This window comes from Phoca vitulina, unplaced genomic scaffold (genome assembly GCF_004348235.1).
Source record: "Phoca vitulina isolate PV1807 unplaced genomic scaffold, GSC_HSeal_1.0 scaffold36, whole genome shotgun sequence".
In the NCBI taxonomy this organism is placed as follows: Eukaryota; Metazoa; Chordata; class Mammalia; order Carnivora; family Phocidae; genus Phoca; species Phoca vitulina.
In genome coordinates, this window is record NW_022589739.1 from 6,468,942 (window position 1) to 6,488,023 (window position 19,082).

At 39.9% G+C, this 19,082-nt stretch overlaps 1 protein-coding gene across 4 annotated transcripts; it reads left to right on the forward strand.

Moving 5' to 3' along the window:
* The first annotated feature begins 12,730 nt into the window (after window positions 1–12,730).
* Window positions 12,731–18,770, forward strand: ZBED5 (zinc finger BED-type containing 5). Of its 4 annotated transcripts, none has more exons than XM_032426890.1 (3): window positions 12,731–13,716; window positions 15,288–15,402; window positions 16,441–18,770. In XM_032426890.1, exon 3 carries the CDS (start codon window positions 16,613–16,615, stop codon window positions 18,695–18,697), a length of 2,085 nt encoding a protein of 694 aa, XP_032282781.1. In that variant the 5' UTR covers window positions 12,731–13,716; window positions 15,288–15,402; window positions 16,441–16,612; the 3' UTR covers window positions 18,698–18,770. The 4 variants fall into 4 exon arrangements, with proteins under 4 accessions (XP_032282781.1, XP_032282780.1, XP_032282778.1 ...); XM_032426889.1 differs by having other exon boundaries at window positions 16,472–18,770; XM_032426888.1 differs by having other exon boundaries at window positions 13,497–14,047.
* Window positions 18,771–19,082: the final 312 nt, after the last annotated feature.

Sequence of the window (19,082 nt, forward strand, 5' to 3'; positions counted from 1 at the left end):
AAACCCAGCAATTATTTGTTTGTATGTTATTGTTTTTAAACCTATATCTCAGATGAGGAAATTGAGATGAGCCTAAGACCGCACAAGTAGCAAACAGTGGAGGTGCGATATGAAACCAATCTTCCTCTAGGACCTATCCTCACTATGCCTCACAGCACCCCACCCCCAAGTCTAGCTAAGTCTGTCATATGCTTTTGTGTCTTGCAGTTTTGAAAGAATGATTAGATTACATTGATCAGGCAGACTAAATCTGAAACCAAATAGTTCATGGATAGTGCTGTTGGCCAGGAACCAGTGATCAATTTTAGAATACAAATTCCAAACCATTTAATATGTCTTCAAAGAACATGTCTGGTTCAGAAAAAATTGCAAAAGTGAAAAGAGAGTAGAAACTATTAAAAAAACATGAAATATATTGCTAAAATTGCTTCAAAATATTGACACTGCTTAGGGACTTGTTTGTAATTTTAATTGATTGAAAATGAAGTTTCTCATTGCCCCCATCAAATAAGGGTTGAACGAATATTTAAAGAATACTTTTGAGGGCGCCTGGGTGGCTCAGTTCGTTAAGCGACTGCCTTCGGCTCAGGTCATGATCCTGGAGTCCCAGGATCGAGTCCCGCATCGGGCTCCCTGCTCAGCAGGGAGTCTGCTTCTCCCTCTCATGCTCTCTGTCTCTCATTCTCTCTCTCTCAAATAAATAAATAAAATCTTTAAAAAAAAAAAAAAGAATACTTTTGAAAGGTGCATCACTTAGAATTCAATTGTAAATAACAGTTTTCATTATATCTAACTTAAACAGAAAGTGATTTTCCAGGAGGAATTAGAGATTTATATCTATGGGAGGGCTACAAGAACAGAGTTGAAGCTATGCTTTCAGGAACAACTTCCAGAACACCATTACAGAACTGGCCCAACATGGGCACCATGCTTCTGCCACACTTATGGAGTTAGGAAATCGGGAAGCCATCTCCATAGCTGTTGACTCTGACATAATCTGAATTAGCAAAATGAATACTCTGCTCCCTGTCTCTCATCACCTATGAAATTTAGGGACTGAACACTGGGGCCTCTGCTAGAGCTGGCTCAGAAAAACCAGTATCTGCCAGTATAAATAACAGAAGTAGTAGAAATACAGCCTCCACCTCAGAACGTTCACTTTTAACTTGCATATCTCATTAAAGTACATCTGTTTTACAGAAACTAGATTTCATGATCAAGGAAAAACTAGGTTTCAGTCCAAGCTGTAAGGACTTCTGGAAAATATAGTCTCTAGGTTTCCAGCCTCAAGCAATAAGACTTGCTGGAAGGAAGTTGTAATTGAGTTGAGTGCATCAGTTTGTGATGTCTGCTACAATCAGACGCCAAATTATTAGAGCCAGCCTAGAGCTAGCTTGTTCCACCCCGGCGGCAGGTTAGAGTGGGAATTCAACTTAAGGGCAGCCCACCCATGGGCTGGCCAGTGGTAGATGACTTGATGAAAAAACATAACTTGGGACCAGATTCTTCCCTCAGGATTTTGGGATTGGGACACTGAAGGATTGAGCCAATGAACTGACGGCTTTAGTGATTTTAGGTTGATTCAGAGTGAGAACAATGATGGGCCATGTGTGAGCAAATACCAATATTTATAGACATATTCAGTGAGAAATATGGAGGCAAATACCAAAAGCTATGGCATAAAATGTTACAAGTGGTTGCACCTGAAGAAGGGGCCAAAGAATTGCTGTTGTTATCATTTATAATCCTTTTAGTGCTATTTGAAATTTTAAACTCTATGCTTGGGATAAAAATTAAAAATAAAACAACTAAATGAATACCTCAAAGTTTGGACTTTAAGCCAGAACAACTAACCTACATATTACATGATTACTGGCGAAAGAAAGGGAGCTCCAGACAATCCAGTCCTTACTTGCCTCACTTCCCACCTGGGATCGAGTCCCACCCACATCGGGCTCCTTGCTCAGCAGGGAGCCTGCTTCTCCCTCTGCCTGCCCTTCTTCCTGCTTGTAACCGCTCTCTCTCTCTCTCTCTGACAAATAAATAAAATCTTTAAATAAAAAAAAATGTTGAAAAATTGAAACCAGTTTAGTGAGAACCTTGAATGCCAAGCCAAGGAGTTTATCACCCCAGCAACAGGGATAGCTTTTTTTTTTTTTAAGATTTATTTATTTATTTGAGAGAGAGAGAGTGAGAGAGAGTGCACAAGAGGGGGTAGGGTCAGAGGGAGAAGTAGACTCCCCACTGAGCAGGGAGTCTGATGTGGGACTCATCCTGGGACTCCAGGATTATGACCTGAGCCCAAGGCAGTTGCTTAACCAACTGAACCACCCAGGTGCCCCTACAGGGATACTTTGAGTAAAGGAATGACTTTAATGTGTGTAAATAGAGTGCTTATCTGCGTGCGAGATAAATTTGATAGAGACTGATGGTAGCCAACAGATTGGTTAGAGATTAATAATATGATCCTGAACTAAATGGATGGCAGTGGAATTGGAGAGAAAAGGTTGGACAAAGAGAAATAACAATGGAGGACTTCTTGGCAGCTGATCAGATATGAAGGGCAAAGAGAGTAAATTTAGTGGGTTTTTCAGAATCTCTTCCTTCTAGGGACTACCTCTCAATCATTCCTTGAGATTCTGGTGGTGAATCAGAGTAAACTCATGTTCTCAAAACTCAAGGAGATAAGTGTCCCAAGTTGACCACTTAGAGTATTCCTTCCCTCAATAGTGTTTGGTTCACAGGCACAGCGAAACAGAATGAAAGACCTTTCTGGGAACCTTTCTCCCAGTGTTATTAGGGAAGATGCCATCTTTCATCATAAGTTTTGGGATGCCAGAGGCTATTACACCTGCCATTCAGAGAGGGCCTATCAAGACATAGAGTCCAACAGAGCCCTGACAACATCATTTGAGCCATTGAACCCACCCATACCTGTACCAATGGGCTTTTTAGTAATGTGAGCCAAAAAATTAACTGCTTATGGGTTGGATTTCTATCCTTTGCAACAGAAAGAGAATTTTTAACAGAGAATTAAAAAGGGCTTAATTTATAATATTTACAGTGTATCTGCCAAATGAACAGTTTCATGTCCAGTACAATGGGAGGTAAAAAGGAATTCTAAGCTATGCCCCATACAACTGGAGATCTTATTCCAGTTTTGTCACCAATTATCAATGTGACATCAAAGTCATGTAATAGATCTGGGATTGATTCTTCTCTTTTATAAAACTGAGGGAAAGGGGGATTGATTGCACTGTCCTATTTTCTAAAGATTTTCTTCAGCTCTAAAGTTTTATGATTCTATACCGTAAGAGAAGAGAATTAGTGAGTCACTGAAGATACTAAAATGTGGAATATTGGTATACAAAACCAATTAAATGGAAAGAGACTGGAAGCCAGCAAGACTGTAGTAATAATTTAGAAGGAACATTTCTGGAGCTTGGTGTAGAGAACATGGAAGAGCGATGGGAGGAAGGGTATGAACCTAAGCAACATTCAAAGAAAGTAACAATTCGATGTCTGTATATATGGAATGTGAAGGTAAGTCAAGAGTGACTACTATTGACTCCAAGTTTGCCTGGAATAGTAAAAGAATAATAAAATCTTTAACATAACCTGGTGCAGCCACTCTGGAAAACAGTATGGAGGTTCCTCAAAAAGTTGAAAATAGAGCTACCCTACAACCCAGCAATTGCACTATTGGGTATTTACCCCAAAGATACAAATGTAGTGATTTGAAGGGACACCTGCACCCCAATGTTTATAGCAGCAATGTCCACAATAGCCAAACTGTGGAAAGAGCCCAGATGTCCATTGACAGATGAATGGATAAAGAAGATGTGGTATGTGTGTGTGTATATGTATATATATATATATATTCATATATGTATATGAATCTGTTGATATGAATCACAGACCTGTACTCCTGAAACAAATAATACATAATATGTTAAGAAAAAAGAAAAAAGAAAAAAAACCTTTAACATAAATGAGGTCATTGAGAAAGTACAAGTATTAGAGAGAATTAGTAAAGTTTTAAATATGCTTAATCTGAGCTGTTGGTATATATTCAAAGACAAAGTTTACAGACTTGAAAATCAGGAACTGAAGATCAAGTGGGAAGTCAGTTATGTAAGTGTTATATTTTGAGAATCATTGAACATAGAAGGAATAGTAAAAGTACTAGGAGAGAATAAAAGCTATAATAAACATTGATAATTGGCAAGGTTTGTTTATTAATAGGCAAAAATATATTAAAATTGTAAACTCATTTAAGCCTTTAAACTCAATTTATAAATGTTGTTAGTCTATTTATAAGTCTCCTCAACTTAGCATAAAAATATGGACAATCACTTTCACTTATTCACTATGATTTAATTAATTCACAGGCTTAACAGATTAAATAATTCCTAAATATTTAACACAATTTGCATACTCAAGTAGTCAAATTTTCTTAGGTATTTTATTTATTTTTTATTAACATATACTGTTTTATTTGTTTCAGGGGTACAGGTCTGTGATTCATCAGTCTTACACAATTCACAGCGCTCACCATAGCACATACCCTCCCCAATGTCCATCACCCAGCCACCCCATCTCTCCCACTCCCCCCCGCCCCCACGCCAGCAACCCTCAGTTTGTTGCCTGAGATTAAGAGTCTCTTACGGTTTGTCTCCCTCTCTGGTTTTGTCTTTTTTCATTTTTCCCTCCCTTCCCCTATGATCCTCTGTCTTGTTTCTCAAATTCCTCATATCAGTGAGATTATATGATACTTGTCTTTCTCTGATTGACTTATTTTGCTTAGCATAATGCCTTCTAGTTCCATCCATGTCATTGCAAATGGCAAGATTTCATTTTTGATGGCTGCATAATATTCCATTGTATATATATACCACATCTTCTTTAGCCATTCATCTGTTGATGGACATCTAGGCTCTTTCCATAGTTTGGCTATTGTGGACATTGCTGCTATAAACATTGGGGTGCACGTGCCCCTTCGGATCACTACATTTGTATCTTTGGGGTAAATACCCAGTAGTGCAATTGCTGGGTTGTAGGCTAGCTCTATTTGCAACTTTTTGAGAAACCTCCATACTGTTTTCCAGAGTGGCTGCACCAGCTTGCATTCCCACCAACGGTGTAGGAGCGTTCCCCATTCTCCGCATCCTCGCCAACATCTGTTGTTTCCTGACTTGTTAATTTTAGCCATTCTTACTGGTATCTCATTGAGGTTTTGATTTGGATTTCCTTGATGCCGAGTGATGTTGAGCACTTTTTCATGTGTCTGTTGGCCATTTGGATGTCTTCTTTGCAGAAATGTCTGTTCATGTCTTCTGCCCATTTCTTGATTGGATTATTTGTTCTTTGGGTGTTGAGTTTGATAAATTCTTTCTAGATTTTGGATAGTAGCCCTTTATCTGATATGTCATTTGCAAATATCTTCTCCCATTCTGTCGGTTGTCTTTTGTTTTTGTTGACTGTTTCCTTTGCTGTGCAAAAGCTTTTTATCTTGATAAAGTCCCAATAGTTCATTTTTGCCCTGGCTTCACTTGTCTTTGGCAATGTGTCTAGGAAGAAGTTGCTGTGGCTGAGGTCGAAGAAGTTGCTGCCTGTGTTCTCCTCAAGGATTTTGATGGAATCCTGTCTCACATTTAGGTCTTTCATCCATTTTGAGTCTATTTTTTTTGTGGGGGGAGGGGTAAGGAAATGATCCAGTTTCATTCTTCTGCATGTGGCTGTCCAATTTTCCCAGCACCATTTGTTGAAGAGACTGTCTTTTTTCCATTGGACATCCTTTCCTGCTTTGTCGAAGATTAGTTGACCATAGAGTTGAGGGTCCATTTCTGAGCTCTCTATTCTGTTCCATTGATCTATGTGTCTGTTTTTGTGCCAGTACCATACTGTCTTGATGATTACAGCTTTGTAATAGAGCTTGAAGTCTGGAATTGTGATGCCACCAGCTTTGGTTTTCTTTTTCAACATTCCTCTGGCTATTCGGGGTCTTTTCTGGTTCCATACAAATTTTAGGATTGTTCCATTTCTTTGAAAAAAGTTGATGGTATTTTGATAGAGATTGCATTAAATGTGTAGCTTGCTCTAGGTAGCATAGACATTTTCAAATATTTGTTCTTCCAATCCACGAGCATGGAACGTTTTTCCATTTCTTTGTGTCTTCCTGAATTTCTTTCATGAGTTTCTATAGTTTTCTGAGTATAGAATCTTTGCCTCTTTGGTTACATTTATTCCTAGGTATCTTATGGTTTTGGGTGCAATTGTAAATGGGATCAACTCCTTAATTTCTCTTTCTTCTGTCTTGTTGTTAGTGTATAGAAATGCCACTGATTTCTGTGCATTGATTTTATATCCTGCAACTTTACTGAATTCCTGTATGAGTTCTAGCAATTTTGGGGTGGAGTCTTTGGTTTTTTCCACATAAAGTATCATACCTGACCTTAGGGGAAAAGCTCTGTTTTTTCCCCATTGAGACTGATATTCGCTGTGGGTTTTTCATAGATGGCTTTTATGATATTGAGGTATGTACCCTCTATCCCTACACTCTGAAGAGTTTTAATCAAGAAAGATGCTGCACTTTGTCAAATGCTTTTTCTGAATCTATTCAGAGGATCATATGGTTCTTGTTCTTTCTTTTATTAATGTATTATACCACATTGATTGATTTGCAGATGTTGAACCAACCTTGCAGCCCAGGAATAAATCCCACTTGGTTGTGGTGAATAATCCTTTTAATGTACTATTGGATCCTATTGGCTAGTATTTTGGTGAGAATTTTTGTATCCACGTTCATCAGGGATATTGGTCTGTAATTCTCCTTTTTGATGGGGTCTTTGTCTGGTTTTTGGATCAAGATAATGCTGGCCTCATAAAATGAATGTGGAAATTTTCCTTCCATCTCTATTTTTTGGAATAGTTTCAGAAGAATAGGTATTAATTCTTCTTTAAATGTTTGGTAGAATTCCCCTGGGAAGCCATCTGGCCCTGGGCTCTTGTTTGTTGGGAGATTTTTGATTACTGCTTCCATTTCCTTACTGGTTATGGGTCTGTTCAGGAATGCATCCATTTCTTCCAGATTGTCTAATTTGCTGGCATACAGTTGCTCATAATATGTTCTTAGAATTGTTTGTATTTCTTTGGTGTTGGTTGTGATCTCTCCTCTTTCATTCATGATTTTATTTATTTGGGTCCTTTTTCTTTTCTTTTTGGTAAGTCTGGCCAGTGGTTTATCAATCTTATTAATTCTTTCAAAGAACCAGCTCCTAGTTTCATGGATCCGTTCTGCTGTTCTTTTGGTTTCTATTTCATTGATTTCTGCTCTGATCTTTATTATTTCTCTTCTCCTGCTGGGTTAGGCTTTATTTGCTGTTCTTTCTCCAGCTCCTCTAGGTGAAGGGTTAGGTTGTGTATTTGAGACCTTTCTTGTTTCTTGAGAAAGGCTTGTATTGCTATATACTTTCCTCTTAGGACCACCTTTGCTGCATCCCAAAGATTTTGAACAGTTGTATTTTCATTTTCATTTGTTTCCATGAATTTTTTAAATTCTCCTCTAATTTCCTGGTTGACCCATTCATTCTTTAGTAGGATGCTATTTAGCTTCCATGTATTTGAGTTCTTTCCAACTTTCCTCTTGTGATTGAGTTGTAGTTTCAAAGCATTGCGGTCCGAAAATATGCAGGGAATGATCCCAAACTTTTGGTACCAGTGGAGACCTGATTTGTGACCCAGGATGTGATCTATTCTGGAGAACGTTCCATTGTGCACTAGAGAAGAAGGTGTAGTCTGTTGCTTTGGGATGGAATGTTCTGAATATATCTGTGAGGTCCATCTGCCCAGTGTGTCATTTAAAGCCTTTATTTTCTTGTTGATGTTTTGCTTAGATGATCTGTCCATTTCAGTGAGGGGGGTGTTAAAGTCTCCTACTATTATTGTATTGTTGTCGATGTGTTTCTTTGATTTTGTTATTAATTGGCTTATATAATTGACTGCTCCCATGTTAGGGGCATAGATATTTAAAATTGTTAGATCTTCTTGTTGGATAGACCCTTTAAGTATGATATAGTGTCCTTCCTCATCTCTTATTATAGTCTTTGGTTTGAAATCTAATTTGTCTGATATAAGAATTGCCACCCCAGCTTTCTTTTGATGTCCATTAGCATGGTAAATGGTTTTCCACCCCCTCACGTTAAATCTGGAGATGTCTTTGGGTCTAAAATGAGTCTCTTGCAGACAGCATATCAATGGGTCTTGTTTTTTTTTAATCTAATCTAATACCCTGTGTCTTTTGATTGGGGCATTTAGCCCATTTACATTCAGGGTAACTATTGAAAGATATGAATTCAGTGCCATTGTATTGCCTGTAGGTGACTTTTATTGTGTATTGTCTCTGTTCCTTTCTGGTCAATGTTACTTTTAGGCTCTCTCTTTACTTAGAGGACCCCTTTCATATTTCTTGTAGGGCTGGTTTGGTGTTCAGAAATTCTTTTAGTTTTTGTTTGACCTGGAAGCTTTTTGTCTCTCCTTCTATTTTCAATGACAGCCTAGCTGGATATAGTATTCTTGGCTGCATATTTTTCTCGTCTAGTGCCCTGAATCTATCATGCCAGTCCTTTCTGGACTGCCAGGTCTCTGTGGATAGGCCTGCTGCCAATCTAATGTTTCTACCATTGTAGGTTACAGACCTCTTGTCCTGAGCTGCTTTCAGGATTTTCTCTTTGTCTCTGAGACTATTAGATGTTGCGGTGTTGACCTATTTTTATTGATTTTGAGGTGGGTTCTCTGTGCCTCCTGGATTTTGATGCCTGTTTCCTTCCTCAAATTAGGAAGTTCTCCGATAAATTTACTCCAATATACCTTCTGCCCCTCTCTCTCTATCTTCTTCTTCTGGGATCCCAATTATTCTAATATTGTTTTGTCTTATGGTATCACTTATCTCTAGAATTCTCCCCTGGTGATCCAGTAGTTGTTTATCTCTCTTTTTCTCAGCTTCTTTATTCTCCATCATTTGGTCTTCTATATCACTAATTCTGTCTTCTGCCTCATTTATCCTAGCAGTTAGAGCCTCCATTTTTAATCGCACCTCATTAATAGCCTTTTTGATTTCAACTTGATTAGATTTTAGTTCTTTTATTTCTCTAGAAAGGGATTCTCTAGTATCTTCTATGCTTTTTTCAAGCCCAGCTAGTATCTTTATAATCGTCATTCTGAACTCTGGTTCCAACATCTTACTAATGTTTGTATCAATTAGGTCCCTGGCAGTCAGTATTGCCTCTTGTTCTTTTTTTCGAGGTGAGTGTTTCCATTTTGTCATTTTGTCCAGAGGAGAATAGATGAATGAGAGAACAAAATGCTAAAAGGATAACAATGACCCCAGAAAAATATACACTAAACAAATCAGAAGAGACCCAAAACCAGGGGGGAAAGAGGGGGAAAAAAATAAAAAGAATATGATCAGGCTGGTGAATAGAACAGAGCCACATACTAGATTTTGGGTGTATTTTGGTCTGTTAGAAGAAACTGCCTCCCAAAATTTTAAAGAAAGAACAACTTATATATATACAAAAATAAGGGTAAATATAATGAAGGGATGGAATATAATGGTAAAGATGAAAATCAAAAAAGATTTTTAAAAAGGAATTGATAAGAAGTTGGTTGAAAAAAGGAAAAAAAAGAATGTGATCAGGTGAGAGACTAGGACAACATCATACACTAGATTTAGGGTATATTTTGGTCTGTTAGAAGAAACTGTATCCCAAAATTTTAAAGAAAGAAAAACTTATATATATACAAAAAATAAGGTTAATACAATGAAGGGATAGAATATGACTAAAAATGAAAATTAAAAAAGGAATTGATAAGATGTTGGTTGAAAAAAAGAAGAAAAATCCAAAAAAATAGAAAAAAAAAACAAAACTAAAAAAATTAGCTTTGAAAGACTAAAGAATCATGGGGGAAAAAGCCATGAATTCTATGTGCTGTATTCCCCTAGCGGGGGAGTTCTGCCCTTCTCATTGATCGGTAAACTTGGTCTTGGCTGGCTGTTCTTGCTGATCTTCTGGGGGAGGGGCCTGTTGCTGTGGTTCCCAAATGTCTTTGCCGGATGCGGAATTGCCCCACCCTTGCCAGGGTCGGGCTAAGTAATCTGCTCAGGTTTGCTCTCGGGAGCTTTTGTTCCCTGCAAGCTTTCCGTACAGCTTTGGAGGACGAGAGTGAAAATGGCGGCCTCCCAATCTCCACCCCGGAGAAGCCGAGAACTTGGGGCCCCACTCCTCACTGCACCCCCAGAGAAAAGCAGTCAGTCACTCCCATCTCCCCAGTCTCCGGCCGCACTCCGTGCTCACCCGGCCTGTGACCGAGCGTTTCTATCTCTGGCACGCAACCCTGTGTGGAGTCTCCAAACCCAGCAGATCCCTGCAGTGCGCTCCCACGCCGCTCTTCCCAGGGGAGGAAGGGGAGTCTCCCCGGATCTGCCGCTTGTTGGGTCCCTGCTTGAAGAGCAGTGGCCCCACCGTGTCGTGGATCACGGTTTATGGCAACCCCGAGCTGAGAGCCTACGCCTCAGCTCCGTCTCTGCAGCCGTCTTTCCCGCTCCGATACCTGGGAGCTCTGCCATAGTCAGGCACCCCCGGTCTTTCTTTGACCCCGAGGGTCCTGAGACCACTGTCCCAGCGAGGGTTTCCTTCTTAGCTATTTTAAACTATAAATAGAAATATATCTAATAGTTAGCCAGTGAAATCTTTATAAGCACCTATGTAACTCTTGTAAATCTAATACCAATAAATCAATCTCCTACACGTGGTCACAACATACTCTTAAGTGTTTTATAAATCTTAAAAGTTGACAAAATACACACCACCACAATAATGATAACTTACACAAAAATAATGAAAACTGTACTAATTTACCTTTATATTAAAGGTTACACACAGTGCCAGACATGAAGATGTGCCACTCAGATCCTTTTTCAAGAAGGACTTGCTGCCCTGGTCAGGGGCAGGTGCAAGATCAGCAGATGGCCCCCCAGCTGTCAGCTCACTCAGGGCCTGCCTCGGCTGCCATCTTCCCTGCCCAGGACAGCCCACATATACTGAAGGATGGAGGAGTATAATGGGCAGGGAGTGGGACACTCTGACCTACAATACTGGCTCTAGGGCTTCCTGTCTCATCACATGCTTCTGGTAAACCTAACTGCAAAGCAAATTAACTCATGCAACCAAAGCAAACAGAATTGCTATCTCAGACTTCTTAACAGCAACTGGGGCTGCAAATTTGGGATATCAGTTGAAATTCTTGTCACTGCTTCAAGTGATGATTTTACTTGAGCCCCACGTAACAAACAGAGTTCCTTTTTAACAATAAGGCTCTACTTACTTACCCAATATTTTTTTATAGTCTTATTCACAATAGTTTTCTAATATGAGTTTGCAAGTGCATGTGCACACACACATACACACACACCATCTAGACCCACAGGGCTGTAGTTCCCACAACCAGCATTGCACTTAACCTAAGCTCTGCTACCAATTAAATTTGGGAACTTGAGCAAGTTATCATCAATCTGCTCAATTTCCCTGTCTGTAAAATAGGAACAATCATCTGGTAGGGTTGTTGTGTGTGAAGAGTAAATGAGTTAATACCTTAAAAATTGTGTAGAACAGCTCCTGGCTTGTACTATGTACTCAGTAAATGTTAGCTATTATCATTATTGGTCTGAGTTCTACATTGTCTATTTATATTCTAATCTGTCTCATCGACATTACATGATAATTTATTGATTAAGCAATTACAGAAAAAATTGTTATGTTTCAAGTCCTTAATTATCAGACTCTTCAGTTGTTTAAGACCTAGGTTAAGTCCTAGAGTTTACTTGAACTTGTTTAAACGCTGTTTTTCCCATCATCTGAATGTTTCAGATTTTCTCAGTTTGTGAAGATGCAAACCAGATGTGTGAAGATTAAATTGAGAACTATATGTAAAAGTTTATTCCGAAATATAAAACATATGAAAATACGGGATATTATTCCAATGTCATTATCAAGCTAGACAGCTCCTGCAATGACAAAAGGAAATTCTTTGCTCTTCAAGTAGACCTGCAGCCCCCTTCCCAAAAATTATTCCCACCTTTGTGGTTAAAGTTCAAATGAAACTTGAAATTTTGATTATTTGATTTCACAGGAATAATTTTTTAAAAATAATGAAGACATATGGATAGCCTACTATAGGGCAAAAATCTGAAGATAAGTTGAATTGGCTTAAAAATATTTAGGACCAAATGGTGTCTTCTATTATCAGTCCAAGGAAATCATCTATACCGTCCTCCTGAAAATTGTGTTAAGGTGTAGGCTTCTTTTTACGCCTAAGAGATTTATTCACATATGCAAGAAACGTGTTTAAGAAAAACAGAAGCTGCCCTTGCTTTTGACCACAAGCTGAGGATTTTGTCATTGGATGCAGTGCCTGAAAACATGATCCAGTGTTCATGTAGCTATTTTCACGGGGCCTGGAAAGGCTAAAATATTACAAACAATGGGACCTACTGTTTAATGCTACTCGTACTGTAACAAATTACTCCTAGACGTGTATATATTTTAAGGGGCCAGTTTGGAAAACCCGGCTCCTGGTCTCCACGACGGGTTGCCAAGAGGGAAATACACAGGCCCGCAACCTCTGCTGTGCTTTTTCCTAAGAGGGGAGGGGCGTGGGAGAGCACCAGGCTTAAAGCAGCCGAATGCCGCAGCTAGCAAACGGTGTAGTCCAGCGGGCTGGCCTGCGGGTGCAGGCGGAGGGTGCCTCTTGTGAGAGGTGTCAAGACAGCAAGCGGACTCTCCCTGTGACACAGCGGAGACGCCGCTATCCCTACACACTCCTACACCGCGGCCCCGACCGCATCTGGGATCCCCCGAGAGCTCTGGCAGGAGGCTCAGCTCTCCGCCGGGCCCCTGACACAGCATCGTCGGGAGGGGCGAGGAAAGAAGAGGGCGTCTCCTGCCCCACTCCGGAGGGAAAACAAGGGAAAGAGGAGGCGGTTGCGTAACCTGAGCCTGGGGTGCGGCTCGGGAAACAAAGAGGTCGTGAAAGCAGCCGCAGCCGAGGCTCTGCGCGCTCCTTGAGGTAACTGCGAATCCACACAAATCACCGCCGCCTGGGCAGAACGCCAGTGCTATGAGCGTGCAGATTCCTGGAGTCCAGTCCAGACCCACGGGACGACAAGCTCTGTCTGGCAGTACCCAGGAACCTGCATTCTAAACAAGCATCCGGGCTAACAGGAACCCAGGGAAGTTTGAAAATAATCGCTTCACGTCTAGCACCAGCTGAAAAGGCCCGCTCGCCGGAATCCAGCACCTCGGCGGCCGCTGGGCCGTGCAACAACCGAGCTTGGTCCTTTCCTTTGGTCCCGCCCCGCTGCTCAGCGTGGATTGGTGGCGGAGAGCAACTCTGGAGCTGATTGGGCGGCAGAGGAGCCGCTCGTGGAGACTGTAAGTTCGGCTGCTCCAGAGTGCTAAATTTATCTTCAGAGGAGCGACCGCGCCAGCCGCGAACCGGATCTCTCTGGAGGTGGCATAGGCGGTATCCCTGAGCTGAGAGCATCACCCTGTCCCCGAATCCCTCTTCCCTCTGTTTTGTTTTTCATTCCCCCCTCCCTCCTTCCCCTCTTCCAGTCCGCGACGACTGGCTCTTGACCCTGTTCAGGCCTCGGTGAAGGTGAGGACCAGAGCCGCCACGGCGGCTGAGCGGTGCGCTCTGAAATGGCCGCTGCCTTGAGCTGTTTAAAATGGCGGCCGCAGGCTCTGCTGGGGACCGCGGCGCTGCTCTGCAGCCCAGCCGCAGCAAAGACCGATCTCCATCACTGATGGAGGTGACGTAGAGAGATAGTGTTGGGTGCTGAGGAGACTGCCCGGGGACGCGAGAGAAGAGTTTTGGAGGCGAGGGTGGGCGAGCCCCCAGATGTGGCGGTCTGCTGGCAGCGCGCACCTGTGACAAGGAGGGATCGCTGGCCCAGGCAGCACATCGAAGTGACCGTTTAAAGAAGCATGTAGGTGCTGGAAGGGGCAACCGCACCCACCTTTGCCTAGACTTTCTGACTGGACTGCACTCTAACCCGGCCCTCCTGCCCCTGAGTGTATTCACAGCTGGAACCGCCCGAAGGTGGGGGTGAAGGGATGGTGTTACCTGTCAGTTTAACCCAGAGAAGAGACAAAGGAACAGGGTTACTCCACCCCCCCACCCCCCCACCCCGCCAGCCTTTTCGGATTAATGGAATAGAAGCTTGACTCTCTAGGGAGTCCAGACTCCTTGTCCTCGAGAGATTCGGGAAAGCACCTCTAGAAGAGGTGGGGATGAGGCCTTACTTCGGGAAAACAAAGCTTCCTACTCCATTGTGTCCTCCTCGGGTAGCCAGGGAAAGGGATCCTAACCCTAACCAGCAGCTCCACGAAGTTCTCTGTTGCTAAATTAAAATCGGGATTGTGGAAACGAGAATCTACGGCTCTTTTGCTCCCAATAATGGAGTAGGGCTTTTTGCTGCTGCCCGTTTGAGACCCTCGACTTATTGGCAGTTGTAATCCCTTTCTCTCTGTGCCGCCCGTTAGTGCTTGAGAAATTTAGAGTATTCAGGAACACACAAGGAATGGCTAGATGCGTGGGCTCTGCAGCCCCAACTTTTTGGGTTCTGTTCTTAGTTCTTCACTTACAAGATGTGTTGTTAGCAGATGACTTCTCTGTTTATTAGTTCATCTCTTACGGTTATTAACAGTCCCTGACTCTCACGTTTGTTTTGAGGATTAAATGAGATAATCTGTATGAGGGATCTAGCAGTTACAAGCATAGTAAACAATGATTATTCAATAAACATTAGTAACCTAACTTAGGAAATTGGTTGAGGGGACAAAAATGGTTATAGCAAAAATGCATATTTTATATAACACTTCCCTGTATAGTTCTATTTTAGATTACTTTTAATGTTTCGTTTTAGAGACATTAAAATGTGGCCACTTTTAAAAGTTAGGTTTAGTTTTTGAAACTTTTACGTGTGTTTCTATGAAGTCAGTGGTTGGGAAAGTGTTTCAAAACAATGAAATAATAAGGGTATTAAGTGAGACGAAAACATTTAGCATTTTTACTATGCTAGGCATCTTCTGTTTCAGTTCACTGCATTGCAGTGAAGAATCACTTGCACTGCCTGGATCTAAAATAAACTGTAATGAAGGATCATCTTAGGGGTTTATGGTTAGTTCTGCTTTTGCAGTGTCTAATTTTAATTTTTCTCATTCTAGGCTTTTGGTTACTCCCTTTCCACCCCATCCCTTAATTTTATTCTTTTGAAGAATCTGCATTTCAAGCTGCCAAGGTGGAGAGTGTGATTGCAGAAGGGAGTACTCCTCATTTCAGGTATCTTACCATCTAGCTATTAATAAGGAAAACCATTTTGCTTTAGGATGTAACATGAAAATCCAAAGCTTACTCTGTAGCCAAATCATAAAGTTTAAATCAAAAGCAGATACATTTGGATAGACCTAAATATGTATGCCTTAACTTGCAAAGTTAGTAGTAGTCTTTAAAGATCTTAAAATTTGCATTACCCTTTTAATTATGATTTTAAAAACTATATGAGGAATAAACCTATTAAAATGAGAGTTTATGTTTTTTTTAGGTCCTGGTTAAGTCTTCACCTATAGTATAATGGAATGCAGAGTAATCAGTGAAATATACATTACTTTCAGTGGGTCTTAATTTGGATGATATAAATATTTATGTGATTTTAATTCCAGAGAAATAGTAGCTAACTTTTGGTCTACATTTTATTTTTCAGTGTTAGCACAGTATTTAGGATACAGAATTCTGTGTCTTGCAGAACTTTGAACTGTGTTTGTGTGTCTTTAATATAGCTTATCAAAATAGTCACTAGTCCTGGTAGGAGGCTTCAGATGTATAATATTATCAACAGTGAATGTATCTAATGGCAGTAGGCATCAGAAAACTAAAAGAGATTCCAAGATACTATATACCATGAGAAGGGGTTGGTAAATTATGGCCCGTGCTGTCTGTTTTTGTAAATAGAGATTTACTGGAACACAGCTATGTCCATTCTTTTTGCATTATCTATGTCTGCTACCGTGCTGCAACTATAGAGTTGAATAGTTGCAACAGAGACCATATGCCCCATAAAATCAGAAATACTTACTATATTGCTCTTTACAGAAAAAGTCTGCCAACCCCTGCCATGGAACATATTCCTCAAGGTCCCTTCCTTAAAAATATACTTATCAACTCTTCATTATTTCTTAGCCCAGTGGTTCCCAAATTGTGTTTTATAGAACATTAATATTCTCTATGTTAATAAGTGTTCTGAGGAAAAGATCAATGCTAACAATAGTTTTCTTTATAGTTTATTTTAAAATATTAAGACTACTAAACTCATTTCTATAGCTTTATTTTTATGTGATAATCTACGTTTAAGAAAAGGTGTGCCATACCTGAGAGCACCAGGAAGTCGAATGAGAAATCACCTGATACACGAACGTGTGATGTTCCATCTGCGCATTGATGCATAGGCAGCATTTACAAATTAACTGATGTGTTGCTCTATATCATCTCTTTGATGATTGCTCATCTTCTGTGTATCCTGTCATATAATTTCAACACATTTGTGATACTCAATGTTTATTCTAAATTAACCATGTTTTGTACTACAAACACATTGCCTATGGATCTGTTGCTGAAACAAGGAAGTCTTAAACAAGAAGTAGAATCTTTTTGTTATCAAATTGTGTCTGAATCAAATGATCAAAAGGTTGGAATATTACAAAGCGAGGATGAACAGCTGCAGCCTTCAGTTTCTAAAAGATCAGAAGGTGAGCTTTCCAGGGTCAAATTTATGTCCAGTTCCAACAAAATAACAACATTTAGTAAGAAACCAAAAAGAAGAAAATATGATGAAAGTTATTTGTCTTTTGGATTTACTTACTTTGGAAATAGAGATGCACCTCATGCTCAGTGTGTGTTATGTAAGAAAATTTTATCAAATAGTTCTTTGGCCCCTAGTAAGCTTCGAAGACATTTGGAAACTAAACATGCTGCCTATAAAGACAAAGACATAAGCTTTTTCAAGCAACATCTTGATTCACCTGAAAATAACAAACCTCCAACACCTAAAATTGTCAATACAGATAATGAAAGTGCTACAGAGGCATCATACAATGTAAGTTACCATATAGCCCTGAGTGGAGAGGCTCATACTATTGGAGAATTGCTTATCAAGCCTTGTGCAAAAGATGTTGTGATGCGAATGTTTGACGAACAATATAGTAAAAAAATAGATGCAGTACAACTATCAAATAGTACTGTTGCACGTCGAATTAAGGATCTTGCTGCTGACATTGAAGAAGAGCTTGTTTGTAGACTGAAAATTTGTGATGGGTTTTCACTGCAACTAGATGAATCAGCTGATGTTTCAGGACTTGCTGTGCTGCTTGTGTTTGTTCGTTATAGGTTTAATAAATCTATTGAGGAAGACCTACTCCTATGTGAATCTTTGCAAAGTAATGCTACTGGTGAAGAAATTTTCAACTGCATCAACAGTTTTATGCAGAAACATGAAATTGAATGGGAAAAATGTGTCGATGTTTGTAGTGATGCTTCTAGGGCAATGGACGGGAAAATTGCTGAGGCTGTCACCTTGATAAAATATGTGGCTCCCGAAAGCACCAGTAGTCACTGCCTATTATATAGACATGCACTAGCAGTTAAAATAATGCCTACATCTCTGAAAAATGTGCTAGATCAGGCAGTACAAATCATCAATTACATTAAAGCTCGACCACATCAATCCAGGCTACTAAAAATTTTATGTGAGGAAATGGGTGCTCAGCACACAGCACTTCTTCTGAATACAGAAGTGAGGTGGCTTTCCCGAGGTAAAGTTCTTGTAAGACTTTTTGAGCTTCGTCGTGAACTATTGGTTTTCATGGATTCTGCTTTTCGACTGTCTGACTGTTTAACAAATTCATCTTGGCTGCTAAGACTTGCATATCTTGCAGATATTTTTACTAAATTAAATGAGGTTAATCTATCAATGCAAGGGAAAAATGTAACAGTTTTTACAGTATTTGATAAAATGTCATCATTGTTAAGAAAATTGGAATTTTGGGCTTCATCTGTAGAAGAAGAAAACTTTGATTGTTTTCCTACACTCAGTGACTTTTTGACTGAAATTAATTCTACAGTTGATAAAGATATTTGTAGTGCCATTGTGCAGCATCTAAGGGGTTTGCGCTCTACTCTGTTAAAATATTTTCCTGTAACAAATGACAATAACACTTGGGTTAGAAATCCATTTACAGTAACTGTTAAACCAGCCTCATTAGTAGCACGGGACTATGAGAGCCTGATTGATTTAACATCTGATTCTCAAGTGAAACAAAATTTCAGTGAACTTTCACTAAATGATTTTTGGAGTAGCCTAATTCAAGAGTACCCAAGCATTGCAAGACGTGCGGTTCGTGTACTTCTTCCTTTTGCTACAATGCACCTGTGTGAAACAGGATTTTCATATTATGCTGCAACAAAAACGAAATATAGGAAAAGACTTGATGCTGCACCTCATATGCGGATTCGACTTAGCAACATTACACCTAATATTAAGCGGATATGTGATAAAAAGACACAAAAACACTGTTCTCATTAAAATTAGAGGGTTTTTGCATGTCTCTTGATAACCAAATATAAGATGAAAATAAAAGATGATTTCATCTCTGGTATTTTGGGGTTTTAAATAAAATGATTCATATTTTTTATACTTCTTAGATTTTAAGAAAGCTAAAGAATCAGAAGTTTTAAGCATTTATTAATTAGTAGTATTTCTTCTTCACATTGTAATTTCAAAGAGTTCCATGGTCATAACTGTGGGAAATGTTGATCCACAAGATAAAACCCCAGTTCCTTAGCATAATGTATCTCTTTAGGATCCAATCACTATGAATTTTTCTAGTCCTGCCTACCCTGCAGCTCTCCAATCACATGGAATGCCTTGCCATTCCCTAAATACAGCGTTGGTGGTATAGTGGTGAGCA

Coding starts and splice junctions, on each gene's coding strand:
- ZBED5 (XM_032426887.1), top strand. CDS start 16,613: ATGATTGCTCATCTTCTGTGTATCCTGTCATATAATTTCAACACATTT.